We start from the raw sequence: 20308 nt of genomic DNA, 5'->3' as shown, positions 1-20308 counted from the left end.
CAATCGTGGAACAGCTGTGTCATCATCAAAGTCCGTGCAGTCGCTCTGGAGAAACTGCACCAGCTGTATTAGTGGCTGCTCTCGAATCGCTCTTGCGGTACTTTGATGCCATACGTCACTGTAATGTGGCGTCTGTGCTGTCTCAGGTCAGACAAAATTTCTAACCGGCATGACGCCCTGTGTGAATACAGCGTAAGTGTCTGTGTACATTACATATCCTATTAAAAAAGTGTCTCACCTAGTCCAAGTTTTTCCATTCAAACTCCATTAGGTGGCGAAGGAAGGATGACACTCTGTTGTTGATTACAGTTGTCTTCCTGTTCACAACTTCCCCGGTCTTCCGACTCACTCCGGTTTTAGTGGTGCATCTTGTTCCCTCCTCTGGGTTTTTCCTCACGAAAAAAACTTAAAGCAAGAGAAAATTAAGAGAATAAAGATATTTTAAATTTCATCACCCTTAGTGCCTTTGCTTTAAATGTTTTTGGTAACACTTTAAAATAATGGTCCGTCATTAAACGGATAGTTCACCAAAAAAAAAAAAAGTAAATTCTGTCATTTACTCGCCCTGTTGTTCTAAACCTTTTAAAGAATGTTTGTAACCAGACAATTTTGAGGCACCATTCACTTCCATAGTAGGAAAAAATTACTATAGAAGTGAATGGTGCCTCAATCTGTTAGGTTACAAACATTCTTCATCTTCTTCAGAAATGTTCAGAAATGTATTCAGGTTTGCACTTGAGCAACATTATTCTAAAGTTTTGCCATGTTTTTTTTTTCATAAATTATATTTCATCTGCCAAAATCATCCAAAAATTGACCAGGACTGCTTAAATTCCAGAAAATAAAATTATAATCTGTCAGTCCTGGACAAACACAGTTTTGGATTATTTTAGTATAATATAATTTATGAAAAAAATGGTACATGGCTAGTTACAACTAAAAAGAGGTGGAAAAACTAGATAATTTTGTGATTCAGTTAAACAGACCCGACTAAAACATACAAGAAAAACTTTGATTTAACAGTAATATGTGGAGAAACAAAGAGGAGTAACGTTACTTACCGTTGTATGAGTTCCAGTGTCGCACAGCACAGGCAGGCTCCTGGTATTCTTATCTAAAATGTCCATCCATCCATCCATCTTCTTCCGCTTATCCGGGGCCGGGTCGCGGGGGCAGCAGTCTAAGCAGAGATGCCCAGACTTCCCTCTCCCTAGACACTTCCTCTAGCTCTTCCGGGGGGACACCGAGGCGTTCCAAGGCCAGCCGGGAGACATAATCCCTCCAGCGTGTCCTCGGTCTTCCCCGGGGCCTCCTCCCGGTTGGACATGCCCGAAACACCTTCCCGGGAAGGCGTTCAGGAGGCATCCGGAACAGATGCCCGAGCCACCTCAGCTGTCCCCTCTCGATGTGGAGGAGCAGCGGCTCTACTCCGAGTTCCTCCCGAGTGACTGAGCTTCTCACCCTATCTCTAAGGGAGCGCCCAGCCACCCTGCGGAGAAAGCTCATTTCGGCCGCCTGTATCCGGGATCTTGTCCTTTCGGTCATGACCCAAAGCTCATGACCATAGGTGAGAGTAGGAACGTAGATTGACCGGTAAATCGAGAGCTTCGCCTTATGGCTTAGCTCTTTCTTCACCACGACAGACCGGTACATCGACCGCATTACTGCAGAAGCTGCACCGATCCGTCTGTCAATCTCCCGTTCCATCCTCCCCTCACTCGTGAACAAGACCCCTAGATACTTAAACTCCTCCACTTGGGGCAGGAACTCTCCACCAACCTGGAGTGGGCAAGCCACCCTTTTCCGACTGAGGACCATGGCCTCGGATTTGGAGGTGCTGATCCTCATCCCAGCCGCTTCACACTCGGCTGCAAACCGTCCCAATGCATGCTGAAGGTCCTGGTTAGAAGGGGCCAACACGACAACGTCATCTGCAAAGAGCAGAGACGAAACCGTGTGGTCCCCAAACCTGACACCCTCCGGCCCCTGGCTGCGCCTAGAAATTCTGTCCATAAAAATTATGAACAGAACCGGCGACAAAGGGCAGCCCTGCCGGAGTCCAACATGCACCGGGAACAAGTCTGACTTACTGCCGGCAATGCGGACCAAACTCCTGCTTCGGTCATACAGGGACCGGACAGCCCTCAGCAAAGGACCCCGGACCCCATACTCCCAGAGCACCCTCCACAGGACGCCGCGAGGGACACAGTCGAATGCCTTCTCCAAATCCACAAAACAAATGTGGACTGGTTGGGCAAACTCCCATGAACCCTCCAGCACCCTGTAGAGGGTATAGAGCTGGTCCAGTGTTCCGCGACCAGGACGAAAACCACACTGTTCCTCCTGAATCCGAGGTTCCACTATCGGCCGTATTCTCCTCTCCAGTACCCTGGCATAGACTTTCCCGGGGAGGCTGAGAAGTGTGATCCCCCTATAGTTGGAACACACCCTCCGGTCCCCCTTCTTAAAAAGAGGGACCACCACCCCGGTCTGCCATCCCAGAGGCACTGTCCCCGACCGCCACGCGATGCTGCAGAGGCGTGTCAGCCAAGACAGCCCCACAACATCCAGAGACTTCAGGTACTCAGGGCGGATCTCATCCACCCCCGGTGCCTTGCCACCGAGGAGTTTCTTGACCACCTCGGTGACTTCAGCCCGGGTGATGGACGAGTCCTCCTCTGAGCCCCCAGCCTCTGCTTCCTCAATGGAAGACGTGACGGCGGGATTGAGGAGATCCTCGAAGTATTCCTTCCACCGTCCGACAACATCCCCAGTCGAGGTCAACAGCCGCCCATCGCCACTGTAAACAGCGTTGGTAGGGCACTGCTTCCCCCTCCTGAGGCGCCGGACGGTTTGCCAGAATCTCTTCGAGGCCAGCCGATAGTCTTTTTCCATGGCCTCACCGAACTCCTCCCAGGCCCGGGTTTTTGCCTCCACGACCACCCGGGCTGCAGTCCGTTTAGCCTGTCGGTACCTGTCAGCTGCCTCAGGAGTCCCACAAGCCAGCCAGGCCCGATAGGACTCCTTCTTCAGCTTGACGGCATCCCTTACTTCCGGTGTCCACCACCGGGTTCGGGGATTGCCGCCTCGACAGGCACCGGAGACCTTGCGTCCACAGCTCCGAGCAGCCGCTTTGACAATGGAGGTGGAGAACATGGTCCACTCGGACTCAATATCTCCAGCCTCCCTCGGGATCCGGTCGAAGCTCTGCCGGAGGCAGGAGTTGAAGATCTCTCTGACAGGAGACTCGGCCAAACGTTTCCAGCAGACCCTCACAGTACGCTTGGGTTTACAGGGTCTGTCCAGCTTCCTCCCCCGCCATCGGATCCAACTCACCACCAGGTGGTGATCAGTTGACAGCTCCGCCCCTCTCTTCACCCGAGTGTCCAAGACATACGGCCGCAGATCAGATGAAACGACCACAAAGTCGATCATTGACCTACGACCTAGGGTGTCCTGGTGCCATGTGCACTGATGGACACCCTTATGCTTGAACATGGTGTTCGTTATGGACAAACTGTAACTAGCACAGAAGTCCAATAACTGAACACCACTCGGGTTCAGATCAGGGGGGCCGTTCCTCCCAATCACGCCCCTCCAGGTTTCACTGTCATTGCCCACGTGGGCGTTGAAGTCCCCCAGTAGAACGACGGAGTCCCCAGTCGGAGCACTCTCCAGCACCCCTCCCAGAGACTCCAAGAAGGTCGGGTACTCTGCACTGCCGTTCGGCCCGTAGGCACACACAACAGTGAGAGACCTATCCCCGAGCCGAAGCCGCAGGGAAACGACCCTCTCGTTCACCGGGGTAAACTCCAACACATGGCAGCAGAGCTGGGGGGCTATAAGCAAACCCACACCAGCCCGCCGCCTCTCACCATGGGCAACTCCAGAGTGGTAAAGAGTCCATCCCCTCTCGAGGAGTGTGGTTCCAGAGCCCAAGCCATGCGTGGAGGTGATTCCGACTATCTCTAGTCGGAACCTCTCAACCTCACGCACAATCTCAGGCTCCTTCCCCGCCAGCGAGGTGACATTCCATGTCCCAAGAGCCAGTTTCCGTGTCCAGGGATCGGGTCGTCTAGGCCCCCGCCTTCGACTGCTGCCCGATTCGCTTTGCACCGGCCCCTTACGGTCCCTCCCGTGAGTGGTGGGCCCACGGGAAGGTGTCCCCACGTCGCTCCTTCGGGCTGAGCCCGGCCGGACCCATCATAAGGGTTTTTGAACTGCTCTTAGTCTGACCCGTGTACGCTTAATATGCTCGATAAACAAAATCTTCATTGTATTGGTAAAGTTAATTCAATAAACTCACTAACGTTAAGTCTTTTTAAAAATAAAACGTTAGGTTAATGTTACCTCAGTTTTAGTACCAAAGCTGAAGCAAATGATAACCTAACGTTATGTAAAGTATGTTGTCCGGACCGTGAGCTCTCTCCTCGGGCAGTAACGTTACCCACGACGCTGGCTGCACTGGTTCCTAATCTAATTCAATAAACTCATTTTTTTTAAATAAAACGTTAGGTTTACCTCAGTTTTTAGCAGCAAAGTTTAAGCAAATGCTAACCTAACGTTATGTAAAGTATGTTGACCGGACTGTGAGCTCTCTCCTCGGGCAAAACTTACAACGCTGCGCCGGTTCCTAATCTAATTCAATAAATTCATAAAACGTTAGGTTTACCTCAGTTTTTAGCACCAATGCTGACAAGCTAAAATTGGGGTGCAGACAACCGCGGCTAGTACAAATCACACTTACCTTGCTTGTTTGCCGTTCTCACGGGGGATGAAAAAATCTTCACAGGGTGTCCGGACACAGCTCATATGTGCTCTGGAACCGTGAGCTCTCTCCTCGGGTGAAACTTTTAACGCTGCACTGATGGTTCCTAATATAAATCTAAAGCAAATCCTGTCGATCCCAATTGTGCCAAATAGGCCGTTGTGGTAAATACAGTATTATACTTTATTTTTAAAAAATACAGGAAATCACTGTATTTGGTGTTTGACGTCATAGAAAATACCCATGATGCAACGGGAATTAAAGTTATTTACTGTAAAGAGAATTTACAGTATTATACTGGGTGATATATAGTAAATAACTGTACAAATTACAGAAATGTCTAACAGTGTAACATGTATTAATGCTGCTGTTATTCATGCATGAATCCTTATGACTCCTGTCTTAGTTCATGATAGCTCCTCATTTGTTCATGATTATTTGATATCTTCACTAATCATGAGTACATGTTTAATAAACTATTAATTCATGTATTAATACATGATTATTCATGTACTGTTATTGTAAAGTGTTACCGAATAAACTTACCTCACAATCATCGGCTGGATCCGTTGCTCTTAGAAATAAACAGCTTTTCTTCTGAGGTAAATTATTCCAGGATTATTCCTCACCGCGTCTCAAAACGTACATAATCTAAACTTGATGTGTTTTTTCGAGCTGATATGGGCGGGTATACTCGCATGGATCGCGTCAGTATTTTAAGGTTTGCCGAACTCAAGAGTGTTAAACCAGCTCAAACCAGCTGCCGTGCTTCAAAAAATTACCTTACCAGCATATGCTGTTTTTTTCAACAGGGTGTAGCTATTGACTATTGGCATGCGCTGACCCCGCTCTGTGATATTACGTGGCCTACCACTTCGTGGCTGAGTTGCTGTTGTTCCCAATTGCTTCCACTTGCTATCCATCATGTATTCTTTGACCAATAATTAAAAAGCTAATGTGACAAGTATGGTTATGCATTTTTCTTATTCAATATAGACATTTATCTCTCAAATGTTCTATCAATCACCAAGGAGAATTTTTGTGAGTTTAATTGTAATGTATTTGTTTCTCTCTGCAGGAGAAGAAATTAGAAGAAACGGGTGAGCATTTTTCAACAAACAGCCACAGCCATAGGTAGTTTCGCTGTAGGGCAGATTGGCAGTATGGTGCCTCTACTCCAACTCTTTCTTCTACTGCCTCTAATTCATCCAATCATAAGTCATGCCCATGGAAGCTCTCTTTCGCCTCTGACCTCTCATTCAAATCACAGCATGTTTTCCTTTTGTTCAAGAAAACAGACTTATGTGCTTGTCAAAAAAACTGATCATAGACTGACTGCCAATGCTGCATTAGAAGTTGTCAAACCATTTCTTCGTGGCTTCTATAGGAAAAATTTCATTAAATCAATTGGAGATTCAAATGAATGGACTGAAAGTAGAAAAACTGAGGACATATTTTTAGCAAAAACGTCACATACTGAGATAACTGTGTCAAGGGGTAAATTTGTAGTATCACACAAAGACAGAGTGAAAAGAGGTTCTACTCAACATGTCATGCTACCACAAGATGCCGCTGGAAAAGTAAAAGAGGCTGTTGATGAGACACAGTCAATTACAGATGACCAAGTTACTGAATTTAAAGACAAAGACTTGTCATCAGTTGGGTCAGGTGATGTGGTAATACCTGAAGAAAATGGCTTTGTTAGGTCACCAACAGAGTCTATAACATATATTGGTGAAGAGCATGCCCAGAACAGACCACAAGTTCAGACTGCTCATAGTGTGCTGGCTAATTTGGCCACAGTACATACAAATCCAACAATCAAACCTTCACTCCAGACCAGCCCTTCTGCAACTGCACCACCTAATGAAAAGCCTCTATCCACTTCAAATGGGATGAGACAATTGGACGGCAACAGAACTCGTCTGGAAAGAGGTATAGTACAGATGAAGTGATGCTTATATACACCGATCAGGCATAACATTTTGACCATTCATAATATTGTGTTGGTCCCACTTTTGCTGCCAAAACAGTCCTGACCTGTCAAGGAACGGGCACTGACACCTTTCTATTAGCACCAGGATTAACTTCTTAAGCAATTTGAGCTACAGTAGCTCGTCTGTTTGATCGGACCACACGGGCCAGCACATGATTGTTAGAGACTGACCTGCGTACTGGGAACACTCCACAAGAGCTGCAGTTTGCTCTGACCGAGTCGTCTAGCCATCACAATTTGGCCCTTGTCAAACTCGCTCAAATCTTTACGCTTGCACATTTTTCCTGCTTCTAACACATCAACTTTGAGGACAAAATGTTCACTTGCTGCCTAATACGTCCCACCTACTAACAGGTGCTGGGATGAAGAGATAATCAGTGTTATTCACTTATCCTGTCAGTGGTCATAATGTCATGCCTGATCAGTGTATATATATATATTATATATGTATGTGTATGTATGTATATGTATGTATGAAGACTTCAGATGCTAAAGCCTCTAGGTCTATCTGACGTTTTTCTTTAAAATAAGCATATTTTTGTCAGGCTTCTATGTATAGGTTTCTACCTAAGTATCGGTACTTCTGAATGGGCTGAGGCTGGGATTTAGTGGGTTTGAAGTGAAAGTATTTTATGAACGCATACGCATAGTATGCGGAGAGCATTCACTCAGTATCGTTATCTCATTTTTGACTGAAGTGGCTTTAAGAGGCTTTTGCATCTGAACTCTTCATATATATACATACTAGATGTAAATATTTATACAAGATGTAAATAATTCATTGTTTTTTTAATAATAATGTTTTAACAAAAACTACAGGAAAAACTGTTTGATGTGTTCTTTTTGTTTTTATTTATCAGGTAGTTTGGGGGTAACCACTCCAGCTAAAATTCAGCCAAAAATACAGTTTACCACTTTACGATCATATATTGCAACCACCTCTGTTAGCACAAGCAAAACCAGTCTACAACTAGAGGCACCATCACCAGGAGTTGACATTGTTAGTTCCAACTATTCACAACCAAAAAGCACTTCACAGTCAACAAATTCAGACGAAATACCCAATGACCAGTTAAAGGAACCAGGAACTAAACGAACAGTGACCGATATAAAGAACACTAAAGGTATGAATTATTTGTCTGAAGGATGTAAAAACAGGGTTTAATTTCCTTTTGTTGTGGGCCTGTTTACTCTTGTGAGACTGAGACAGATGTTAATGCCAAGTGTTTAGCAAATAGAGATTTACACATGGTATTAATAGCAGGAATGTGTAAAACGTCTCAGTTACTTGACTGTAACCCTGTTCCCTGAGAAAGCAGAAACGAGGTGCTGCGCTGAATCAGCGCTTTGGGAACACCTTTTTGTGTGACTGGCTGTGAAGTAAGTGTGTGAGCATGCCAAGGAACTTGGCCTTGAACTTGGCAGCCTCTGACATTGGCTATAATTAGATATACCACAGGTGCATATTCAAGAATCACTTTGTCCGAAGAGAAGTCCTGGCGCATCCTCAGTACAGCAATGAACGGCTGCATTCAAAACTGCATACTTTCCAACTATATGGTATGTAAAAAGTAGTAGGCGAGCGAATAGTATGTCCGAATCCTTAGTATTCATAAAAGAGTAGGCGAGAATTACCGGGGTTTTGTACTATTTCTCGCGAGATTCGGACGTGCGTGTACTAATGCTGCGTTTGAATATGCCTACTTACCTACTATATAGTAGGAGAAAACAGAATGTGAAAGGAGTAGTATGTTCGAAATCTCAGTAATCATAAAAGAGTAGGCGAGAAATCCTCGGATGGCCTACTGCTTCTGTCCAGATTGTGAAGCACTCATCATCAGATACTTTTTATCCCTGCCTTCCCATGAGGCCACAGGAAAGGATATGTCAGGTCATTAGCGAATATGGTGGAGAAAAGCAACGCGGGTGTTTTCAAATGTGAGTATTACAAACCACAATCACGGTTCCCTTGTGTTAAGCTACTGTAGAGTAAACTATTGAATTGTTGAAGGTGTAAAGACGACAGACAGTATAGTATAGTTGTGATTGTGCAGTAAAAACACGTTTTAATATGTATAGCTAACAGGGGAGCTCCAGTAACATTCATAACTTACGTCTCCAAAGTGGATTTACATAAACCAATACATCTTAAAGATAAAGATGCTTACTAAATGTTGGGCTTTGCGTTAGTATACTACAGAAATGAATTAAATCTTAAGTTGTAGTTTATTTTAATTATTGTAATTTCAAACATAGTTATTACAGCACTTTTCTGATTCTTGATGTCTGTGCATTTGCTGCAGAGCTTCTGTGGTGGAGCAGGGCCTGCAAGGCAGGGTGAAAAGAAAAAAATTTAAAACCTGGAACAAAAATATTAAGTAAGATAATTGTGTTACTTCTAATACAGATATCAAATGACATTGTGCTGTTAAAATGACTTTTCTATTGTGTTTGTGCATTTTTCTAGGATCTGAAATGTCTGCAGACGGGTGTGAGCACTTTGGATGAGACCCTCAATCACTCCACCTACCCTTATTGCCTCATCTGGCCCGGATGTTGCTGTGGTCTCTTCATCCTCAGTGAGCCCAGACCCAGCGAGAGCTTCTAGAAAAAGACCAAAAGACATTGAGGATGTGATTTTGGTCAAGTTTGTTCTGCTGGTTTCTGTTCATGCAATCAAGCCCGACTTTCAGAAGTTTCAAAGCATCATCAAATAATGTCATGAAGCTTCTGGAAGTCTGGACTGATATTGTATGAAGAAACCAGTAGGACTTGACCAAAATCACCTTTTGTGTTCAGAAAAAACCCAAAGAAAAACACAGGGATCGAACAGCGTGAAGGCGAGTAAATAATGACTGAATTTATATGTTTGGGTGAACTAACCCTTATGCCCCCAAATAGAATTTGTATGAAATGTGTATGCTTTTATATTATAGGAGTACCTTTAAAAGGTAAACTTTAAGAAATAAGCAGCTTTATTGAGCATTTGTGCCCGAGACACTTTCAAAAAAGCATTTTCAAAAATCACATTTACATTTATGCATTTGGCAAATGCTTCTATCCAAAACGACTTACAGTGCTCTTATTACAGGGACGATCCCCCTGGAGCACCTGGAGTAAAGAGCCTTACTCAAGCACACACTGGTGGTGATGGCTGTAGAGATCTAACCAGTGACCTTCTGCTTACCAGTTCAGTGCTTTAGCCCTCTACACCAATTGATTGTAAAAAACAAAACAAAATTGTAATAAAATATGGCAAGAAATGGACTGCTGACATGAATTGTAAAACATTTTAACCTGTTTAAATGTTTTACAGGTAGTTATGCTGATGGAGAGCAGGCACATGAATGTTTGGAGCAGACAGCAGATTGTCAGGGGGCCGTCATCATGATCTTCCTCATCCTCTGGATCAACGATGTCCACATTGAGAAGAGCAGCAATGAGGAATGTGATGGATGGCAAGGACAGGCGAAAGTGTCCACGGTGGTCAGCCGCAGAATTTGCACTGCTGTGATGAGATGGCAGCAGGATGTGGGGTTCACCGCCTGTAAATGGGTGATTTTTAGAATAAGTTTGAATAAAGCTTTGTTTCATGTGTTGTTGACTTGTATATGTATTTATTTATTGTGGCGGTCAGGGACGTCATTAGGCCTATTTTAGGGGGGCTGAAGCTACCCCAAAATGTTCCTAAGCCCCCCTATATGATAATAAGAACAACAATGACAATTCGATTTATCAATAACCTCATTCATATTTAGACGTAACAAATGATATATATCCAGCTACAAAAAAATAGCTGAAAAGTCGGAAGTTGGACAGAAGTACAAAGAGTCGTTGTGCTATCAAGATGATGCACCGCGTCTTGTTGCATTGATGTGAACTGTGGCAGCTTTCAGAGCATTGTAGACCGGAGCGCTACTGCAAGTAACTGCCTGGAGGATTCATCTCGTCTCGTCGTTACCAAGGTTATAATCGTTAGCGAAAACGAACGAAAAAACGAACGACAAAACTAGGTGGGTTGTCGTTAACTGAAATAAAAATAAAAACGAGGCATTACAAAAAAATTATAACTAACCAAAACTGTAATGTGTGTTTGGCAAAACTAACTAAAATAAAATTATAGATTAAATATCCTTAGTTTACGTCTTAATCAATGTCTTTCATAGAGCAAATAATGTTCAGCTGCATTTCCTTTCCCTGCGTCTTTCACTCACGCTCTCTCTCACATACACGCGCGCCACACACACGCACCACACACACACACCACACACACACACACACACACACACACAGCCCCTCCCCTCCGAGCATACAGCCGTCTCCATGAGAACGTCTCGGTTACGGATGTAACCCTCGTTCCCTGAGGAGGGAACGGAGACGTAACGTTAGTGACTAACGAATGGGGGTTTCGCTTAGAAGCCTATCAACTTCGAGTTTTGAGAAAACGCCCAATGGCGTGCCAATGCCATGGGGCATGCGGAATTTGCATACGTAGCTCCGCCTCACTGCGTGAGTATATAAGGAAGTACGAGGCAATATCGCATTATGTTACCTGCTTGAGGAGCCAAGACTGAACTCCTGCGTTCCAGGCAACACAGCTGATGTGGCAAGGGGACGTTACGTCTCCGTTCCCTCCTCAGGGAACGAGGGTTACATCCGTAACCGAGACGTTCCCTTTCGTTCAGTCACTACGACGTAACGTTAGTGACTAACGAATGGGGGTCCCAATATAATCCCGCCACTCAGCTGTCTTCCAGCGCCCTGCGTAAGTGTGAGTACCCTGTCGTAAGACTAGTACGGACGAAGGACTCCCACTTAACACAGGATTACCAAGGTACACTGGAAAGCATATCCCAGTGAGGGAATGCCAAGATGCCTACCCGTGGGGAGGACTTAAGAGACACATATGACCCGGAGAGGGTTGCATATGGAAGATCTCTAGGGTACCAGCCGAAGGTGGATTTTTAACCCTAGGGGTGGCGGGGACACGCCAAGGGAAGAAACCCGCTCACTGCGGAGACTTACGGTGAAATACACATGTGGGGGTCGCCAGAGGGAACCATGCACATGGGGCACCTGGCCGGACATGAGGGTCTGGGCTCGAAAGGGCAGACTGAACTGATGTCGGCGTCGACAGTGCTGGAGGAGCTCAGGGCTCTCGGGGAACTCACCTGAGGAAATATCGCACGTATCCAGTCCGTGGAGTGGAGTGGCGAGCAAGCGAAGACACCTGAACCTGGTCCTTACCGGCCCCTCGGGGGAGCGAGTACATAGTCGGACACTGGCTCCACTCGGAGATTATAGAATCTGGCGAATGTGTTGGGTGTCGCCCAGCCTGCAGCTCTGCAGATGTCTGCTAGCGAGGCGCCATGCGCTAGAGCCCAAGAGGAAGCCACACTCCGGGTGGAGTGTGCCCTCACACCAAGGGGACATGGTCGGCCTTGCTGCTGGTAAGCCAAAGCAATGGTGTCCACTATCCAGTGAGACAGCCTTTGCTTTGAGAGAGCACTTCCCTTCCGCTCTCCACCATAACAGACAAAGAGCTGGTCTGAGGTCCTGAAACACTGCGTCATGTCTACGTAGGCGCGGAGAGCGCGTACTGGACAGAGCAATGCCAAGGCTGGGTCTGCCTCCTCCAAAGGCAGCGCTTGCAGGTTCACCACCTGGTCCTTGAACGGAGTGGTGGGAACCTTGGGCACATATCCAGGCCGGGGTCTCAGGATCACGTGAGAGTTAGCCGGCCCGAACTCCAGGCACGCTTCGTCAACCGAAAATGCCTGCAGGTCCCCGACCCTCTTGACTGAGGCCAATGCGGTCAGCAGAGCCGTCTTCATAGACAGAAACTTAATATCAACCGACCGCAAAGGCTCAAAGGGAGGTCTCAGCAGAGCAGTTAGTACTACTGCGAGGTCCCAAGAGGGTACGAGAGGAGAGCGAGGAGGATTCAGTCTCCTAGCTCCCCTCAGGAACCTGATGACCAGGTCGTGCTGACTTACCTTTTTGTTCTCCAAGAGATCGTGGTGGGCAGATATTGCGGCCACATATACCTTGAGGGTGGAGGGAGACAGCCTTCGCTCCAGCCCCTCTTGGAGAAACTGAAGCACGGACCCGATCGGACATTTCCAGGGGTCTTCTTGGCGGGAAGAGCACCAGGTGACGAAGAGGTTCCACTTCAACGCATAGGCATGCCGAGTGGACTCTGCCCTAGCGGAAGTGATGGTGGCGACCACCGTAGGTGGTAGGCCACTCAAACCTGCCGGGTCCCGTCTAGGAGCCACACGTGGAGGTTCCAAAGGTCGGGACGCGGGTGCCAATGGGTGCCCCGTCTCTGAGTAAGGAGGTCCGGTCTCAGAGGAATAGGCCAGGGAGGGGCTGTCGCAAGGAGAAAGAGTTCGGGGAACCAGGTCCGGCCGTGCCAGTACGGGGCGACCAAAAGGACCTGCTCCTTGTCCTCCCTGATTTTGCACAGAAGCTGTGCGAGTAGGCTCACTGGGGGAAACGCATATTTGCGTAGGCCCCGCGGCCAGCTGTGCGCCAGTGCATCCGTGCCGAGCGTGCCCTCGGTCAGGGAATAATACAGGCTGCAGTGGGAAGAGTCGTGGGAGGCAAACAGGTCTACCTGTGCGTCGCCGAACTGTTCCCAAATCAGCTGAACCGTCCGGGGATGGAGTCTCCATTCTCCCGGGAGAGGCTGAAACCGCGAGAGCTCGTCGGCTGCGTGGTTCAGGACTCCCGGAATATGGACAGCACGAAGGGACCTCAGGCGCTTCTGACTCCATAAGACGAGATGGCGGGCGAGTTGAGACATGCGGCAGGAGCGTAGACCGCCCTGGTGGTTGATGTACGCTACTACGGCCGTGTTGTCTGTCCGGACAAGCACATGTTGACCCTTCAGCAACGCTCGGAAGCGGTGCAGGGCGAACCGTACTGCCAGCAACTCGAGGCAATTGACATGCAGGAGACGCTGGGGTCCTGTCCAGGAGCCCGCGGCTGCTTGTCCATTGCACATGGCACCCCAGCCCGTGGCAGAGGCATCCGTCGATGCGACAACATGCCTGGAAACTCGTTCTAAGGGCACACCGGCCCGTAGAAAGCTGAGGTTCGACCACGGGGTGAGTGTCTGTAAGCAGGCCCGAGTCACTTGGACCCGGAGCGTGCCAGACTGCCATGCCCATCTCGGGACTCGATCGCGAAGCCAGTGCTGAAGCGGTCTCATATGAAGCAATCCGAGCGGCGTTACCGCGGCTGCAGATGCCATATGCCCCAGGAGCCTCTGAAAAAGTTTCAGTGGAACCGCATTCTTGCTCTCGATTTGTCGGAGGCAAGTCAGCAGAGACTGCGCGCGCTCGCTCGAAAGCTGCGCGTACATGGCGACCGAGTCGATATCCATACCGAGAAAAGAGATCCTCTGCACGGGGCAAAGTTTGCTCTTCTCCCAGTTGACCCGAAGGCCCAGACGGGTTAAGTGGTGGAGAACCAGATCTCTGTGTCCGCAAACCTGCTCTCGAGAGTGGCCTAGTATGAGCCAGTCGTCGAGGTAGTTCAGGATGCGGACCCTGTGCTGCCAAAGGGGCGCAAGGGCTGCCTCGGCGATCTTCGTGAAGACGCGAGGGGACAGAGATAACCCGAATGGGAGAACTGCGTACTGGTATGCCCGCCCCTCGAAAGCAAACCGTAGGAACGGTCTGTGTCGAGGAAGGATGGAGACATGGAAGTAGGCGTCCTTCAGGTCAATCGCTGCAAACCAATCGTACGGACGAACGCATTCGAAAAGGCGTTTCGCAGTCAACATCTCGAACGGAAGCCGGTGAAGGGATCGGTTCAAGATGCGAAGGTCCAGGATTGGCCGTAACCCACCGGTTTTCTTGGGTACAATGAAGTAGGGGCTGTAGAACCCCGACCTCATTTCGGCTGGAGGGACAGGCTCGATCGCACCCTTCGCCAGTAGAGTGGCAATCTCCGCACGCATGACGGGGGCATGGGCCCCGGTCATGGTATAGCGGACTCCCCTGTAACGGGGAGGAGCCTGCGCGAACTGAATCGCGTAGCCGAGCCTGATGGTCCGGGCAGCCCAGCGGGACAGCCCCGGAAGCTGAAGCCAGGCTTCCAGAGACTGCACCAACGGGGTCATCCGGACGACAGACGTACCCTGGGTGGGGCAGCGAGGCAGCGTTACCGGCGCGGACAGGGGAGGCTGTTGGGCGTCCCCGGGTCGGAGCACGGTTAACGGCTGCGCCCTGACAGAGGAGACCAGGGAAGGACTCGCGTTCCACTGGGGTCTGCTCTGCCAGGGGGCTGGCGACAGAGAGGGATGCGAGTGGCGAGACCCGAGGGTGGCGCGCACTGTCATCACCGGTCTCTGGGTGCTCAGAGACAGGAACATGAGTTCTTCCCAAGCGCTGCTAGCCCGGGGGCCAGCAGCGGAAGGATTTTCCCCCGGCCCTCCACCGGGGGAAGGAGAGGCCCTGCTACCATCCCCTGGGAAGAACTGGAACCCATCTCTGAGTTGTCCACCTCCATCCTGGCGTTTAACCAGTCTGGGGAGCGGACTGGGCGACATCCTCAACCACCTCCACGGCGCGGCCCAGGTGAAGGCTGCTGCTGGGGCCGGGCGGGAAGAGGGAGGGCGCCCTCGGCGGCGAGCGGACTGAGGCGACTGGGCCGGCGGCTGGTGCAGCAGCTGGCCGCCGGGGCAGTACGTGTTGCAGCCTCAGTCTGCTCTGGGGCGGCCGATAACTGTTGGGCGCAGTTCTCAGCCGCGCCGCCGAAGAGGCCAGCCTGGGATATGGGTGAGTTGAGGAGGCGGGCCCGCTCAACGTCCTCCACATCACCAGGTAAGGCCTGGTGTTCTCCCGGACCACAGCTGTGGACATCGCCCGACCCAGGGAGCGTGTGGCCACCTTCACCGCCCGGGGGCGGGGTCAGTTGCGGCACGCAGCTCAATGAAGAGCCCTGGGTCGGCTCCACCCTTGTGCATGTGCAAAGGGGCGGCGGCCTGCCCGTAGCACTGCGGGACCACGCCACCGAAGTAGACGAGCCCACAGGCTTTGGGGGGGGTGCTTAGGACAGCCACACCACGCCACGTCACGCCACTGGGGGGGGCCCAGTGTACCCTAGGCCGCGGCCCCATCAAGGGCAGAGAAGGCGGAGGAGGCCACCAAACGGTCGCGAGAAGCACGGGGACTTCCGGGACCGCGTGATCTCCTCATGCACCCCGGGAGCGAAAGGCATTGGGGGCGGGGCCCAACAGCTGTCGGGTGCCGCCCCCAAAAACCAATCGCGCAACCACGAGCACCCGCGACTGGGCGGAGTTCCACACCAGCGCGAGACTCGCGGCTGCCCGAGATAACATGGCTGTCAACTTTAGGTCAGATCAGGCAGTGCTGACACACCCGGAGGCGGAGCACAACCTAATCGTCATCCCCAAAGGACTCCAGCCCACCTTGGGATGCGGCGATCGACATCTCACTGCTATCCGGAGCGTGAACTGAACGAACGGGGCGTCAGAGACGGGCCGTAGATTCAATCCAACACTCGCGGAAGCGATGTATAAGAGGGGGGTGTGGCCCGAGGAATGAACGTCGGGGTTCTTAATACCACAGCACCGCCCTCAGGTCACCCTGGCCACCAGCCAAAGTACCATCTCACTCGGGGACGGTAGATTGGGGTGTGGCAGAGGGGACTCTCTCTCCTCACGGAGATCATTGAGTCTCGACCGTGACATCGCGATGGTCACGCCCCCGCAATGGAAACGTGACACATCCGCAAACACTGCCCGTGCGCGCTGAAGCCCAAACACGCTCGAGCAGTGAATGCGTCCTCAGACAGCAGCGGAAAATCGATCGCACCCGGAAGTGCATGGGCGAGCCGTCTTGAAAAAGACGTGCCACGCGCAAGCTCTTTTTGTGAGAGGAAAACCTTGCAGTCGATGCCGAAGCGCCCAGGGAAACACACACCAGCTGTCAGGCGGACCACTGCACAGATCAGCAGGCAGGAAGTATGCGATCACTGGAACGCGCCGTCACACCAACACCGACTGGAAAGCTGCTCGTCTCGAAGAAGCTGACAGAGTCTCAGAAGGCTGTAGGAGTGAAGAGGTAGGTACTCTTGGCTCCGAAAGCAGAAACATAATGCGATATTGCCTCGTACTTCCTTATATACTCACGCAGTGAGGCGGAGCTACGTATGCAAATTCCGCATGCCCCATGGCATTGGCACGCCATTGGGCGTTTTCTCAAAACTCGAAGTTGATAGGCTTCTAAGCGAAACCCCCATTCGTTAGTCACTAACGTTACGTCGTAGTGACTGAACGAAAGGGAACGAGTTCGATGTTGAAAGCAAGTTCGCGAAAGGTTGGTATCTAAAGGTGAACACCTTTACACAATCACACATTAAAAAGTGGTATAATTTTTTTTTTAAATTCAGAATATAATTTTGTCAGTGTGTTAATGTCGACCCGAGAATCGATTGCTACTTTAGAAAGTTAATTAGTCGCAAGTTTGAGGTAAAATGCACTTGGGTTGTCGATGTCAAAACACTATACAAGCTGTGATTCAAATATTAAATAATGTTACACTGAATGTTTGCTGCTTCAATCCAGATGAGTAGGGCTAGGCTATTGTATAGGGTAAATTTAGTATAGGGTGTGAAAATTGTACAGCTGTGGTATTTGTTTAGGTTTAGCTGTATATTTGTATTTTATCTCAAATATGGGTTGAATACATGCGGTTCTGTGTAATTAAATAGCATTCTGTGGACAACTTATCTTATATAGAGAGGAATTAGATCTAGTAAGTATGCTATTACTTTATCATACATTTACATGAGCAGACAGATAGCATTGAAGTCATTGCTTATAGTAACTCATCAGGAGCAAAGTCTGGCCTAAGTAAACTCCCCCGTGCAGCTTTGATGTGTCTAAAAGCTAACATTAAAGTAACTTTTCTTTAACAGAGTAGAAAAGAAAGAAGAGGATATGTCTGTCACGTTTTACTTGTTAACATCTTGGTTTCTTGACTGGTTGTTGACATAAGTGTAGCTCTAGATTTGAGTGCAAAGATTTTGCAAACGCAAGTTACAAATACCCTGGGGGCTAAGCCCCCCCTGTCTTCTAATCCTAGTGACGTCCCTGGTGACGGTTACTTTTATAAAAATTTTTACTCATTTATTCATGTTTCCTATTGTTGTCAGTAAATAAAAATTTATTAATTTCACATTTATTAAAATTAATTTCATTAATTCATGCATTCATTCATTGCTTGACTAAAAATGTTGATGTATTCACCTTGGCTGCATTTGTCTAGTGTGTATTCATGCATCGCTGTCATATGACAAAACAAATTGCATTTTGCTTGTTTTACTAAAACTATATAATTTTCATTAAAAGTAATATAATTAAGTATTGGTCAGCATTTATCATTATTATTGTGGGTAAGTGTTGGGGGTGGGCTAGAAATGCAATTCACTCTGGGGTAATCTTAATTTTTAAGTAGTGATACTTACATTTTCCGAGTATAAAATCAAGTCTTCTGCAAAGGCGAGATCTCAGAGCAGCTGCCTGATGTCTCCTTTGTGCAGACATTACAAACGCTGAAGAAAACCGTACTAGGTAGGGCTGTCGAGTTACTGATGCTATGTGCACCTGTCGTTCATATCTTGTTTTTATTGCAGAACTTATAATTATATGGTTGGTTGTATCTTCAACAATGAACAATCATAATGATAAAAACAAAAAACAAATATGGGTTTGTGTACATTATACTATGAGATTATATACACAGAAAAAAGCACAATAACAAGGTTAAATATCTTTTAATAATTCATTGTAATGCATCAAAAAATGTTGTTTTTGTTCATAAGCCTGAGGGATGAAACGAGAATTAAATTTAACAAGAAAAAGAGGAAAACATAAAGGAGATTTAATGTACTTTTGGGTACTGTGTTAAAACTGTGGGTCAGATTAGTAGGGTTAAAATATAAGTACTTAAAATCAACCCAAAATGTATTGGTTATACTACAATCACAAAATAAATGTGCAGCTGTTTCTTCAACAAGACCACAAAATGAGCAAGTTTAATCAATATCAAGATATTTACAGATAAATGAATTCAATCTGTCACTCATATCTTTTAAGATGTTGAGCGCTTGTGATATCGTTGTATAACATGATAACGTCAACTTGGCGGATGATGTCCGGATCGGATTCATACTTAACGCGATCAGGCTTTATAGTACCTACTCTTTTAGCGCTCGTTAAGTAAGTACTTGAGTACCGACTAAATGAATATGGGGTTTTGAATGCAGCCAACATCGCGTTCCCGCTTTCTCAGTCAATTCAAGTCACCTTTATTTATATAGTGCTTTTTACAATACAGATTGTTCCAAAGCAGCTTTACAGTGATAACAGGAAAATAAGGCAACGAAATGTTTTCCGGCTGTACAGCCGCTCTGGAGAAAACAGTGATGTCATCGTTCAGCTCAGTTCAATTCTCATACAATGGTGTCAATGCAGGCAGATCAGTAATATAGTTGAATATTTTGTGTCCCCAAATAAGCAAGCCAACAGCCAAAGGCGACAGAGACGATGGTGACAAGGAACCAAAACTCCATCAGGTGACAGAATGGTGAAAAAAAAAACCTCAGGAGAAACCAGGCTCAGTGCGTACCATTACTGTGCGTTCACACCGCCGCCGGCGGGAGCGCCAAACTTCGCTCTGGCCGCCCTGCCATCGACGCTGTAGAAAGATTCGTGGACGCGCTGCCGCTCTGACGTAGATCGAATGCTTGGTCTTTTTTTAAACTGCATTTAAAGGGGCTGCAAAGCAAACAATCATGATGATCGGCGTTTGTGCAGACTGACCACAGGTAGGATATAACCGTATAATATAATCATGAAATCATTTAAATGTGAAAGTAAAAATAAAAAGCAGATCGATGGAAAGAACTTAACAATTATAGTTACATGTTTGCTAACGAAATAAACCAAATAAAAGCAATTTGTGTGGTGTATAAATAATATTGCGCGTCTTCTTATCAAACCCGCCGCACCAGCAATGATCAACCTCTCCTCTATTTTGCTTGGGAACTAATGTGGTCGGAACCAAAGTTTACAGCACAGCGTTCTCTGGAATCCTCTCAAGTGGAGTACTACTACCTTCCCATTGGTTGCCGCCGAACCGCGTCATAGCTAATTTCCATAAAGTTAACCTGATTTCAACTCTCCTCAAAGCCCAAATCGTCCAAGACGCGCCGCTCTCACCGGAGCTTGCCGCCGGGCTCCCATTGAAAATGAATGACCTCCGGCCACTTTGACGCTCTCGCCGGCGTGAACGCACAGTTATTAGGATTCAGGCAATATTTTAACAAGTCAGATTGGATTGAAATATATTCCGAATATTTGTCCAGTTCCATCTGGTTGAAGATCGGAGTCATCGTATCGGAGACGGGTTTGTTGAGGATCAGTGTCCTGTCGATGAGGCCTTCACAGGGGAGAGTCTACTTGACAGGGCTGCATCCACTTCAGGGCTGCATTGTGGTCGTGTCTA

The 20308-nt window shown here is 47.9% G+C and overlaps 1 protein-coding gene and 1 long non-coding RNA gene across 2 annotated transcripts in view; both read left to right on the top strand.

Annotated features, from left to right (window-relative positions):
* Positions 1 to 20308, top strand: part of LOC307132962 (uncharacterized protein) — a 116052-nt gene that overhangs the window by 71191 nt on the left and 24553 nt on the right. The window contains exons 2-3 of the mRNA XM_079827615.1: positions 5847 to 6703; positions 7625 to 7888. Of these exons, the coding sequence (XP_079683741.1) occupies positions 5932 to 6703; positions 7625 to 7888 (1036 nt within the window). The 5' untranslated portion in view covers positions 5847 to 5931. The remainder of the gene's footprint in view (positions 1 to 5846; positions 6704 to 7624; positions 7889 to 20308) is intronic.
* On the top strand, positions 8918 to 10795 carry LOC307132963. Its single transcript, XR_013817339.1, has 4 exons — positions 8918 to 9142; positions 9232 to 9604; positions 9856 to 9953; positions 10081 to 10795. It is a non-coding gene; the product is annotated as an uncharacterized lncRNA (long non-coding RNA).

This window comes from Gobio gobio (assembly GCF_949357685.1).
Source record: "Gobio gobio genome assembly, chromosome: 10".
NCBI lineage: Eukaryota > Metazoa > Chordata > Actinopteri > Cypriniformes > Gobionidae > Gobio > Gobio gobio.
Note: the sequence above shows the minus strand (reverse complement) of the source record. Positions and strands in the feature narration are given on the sequence as shown.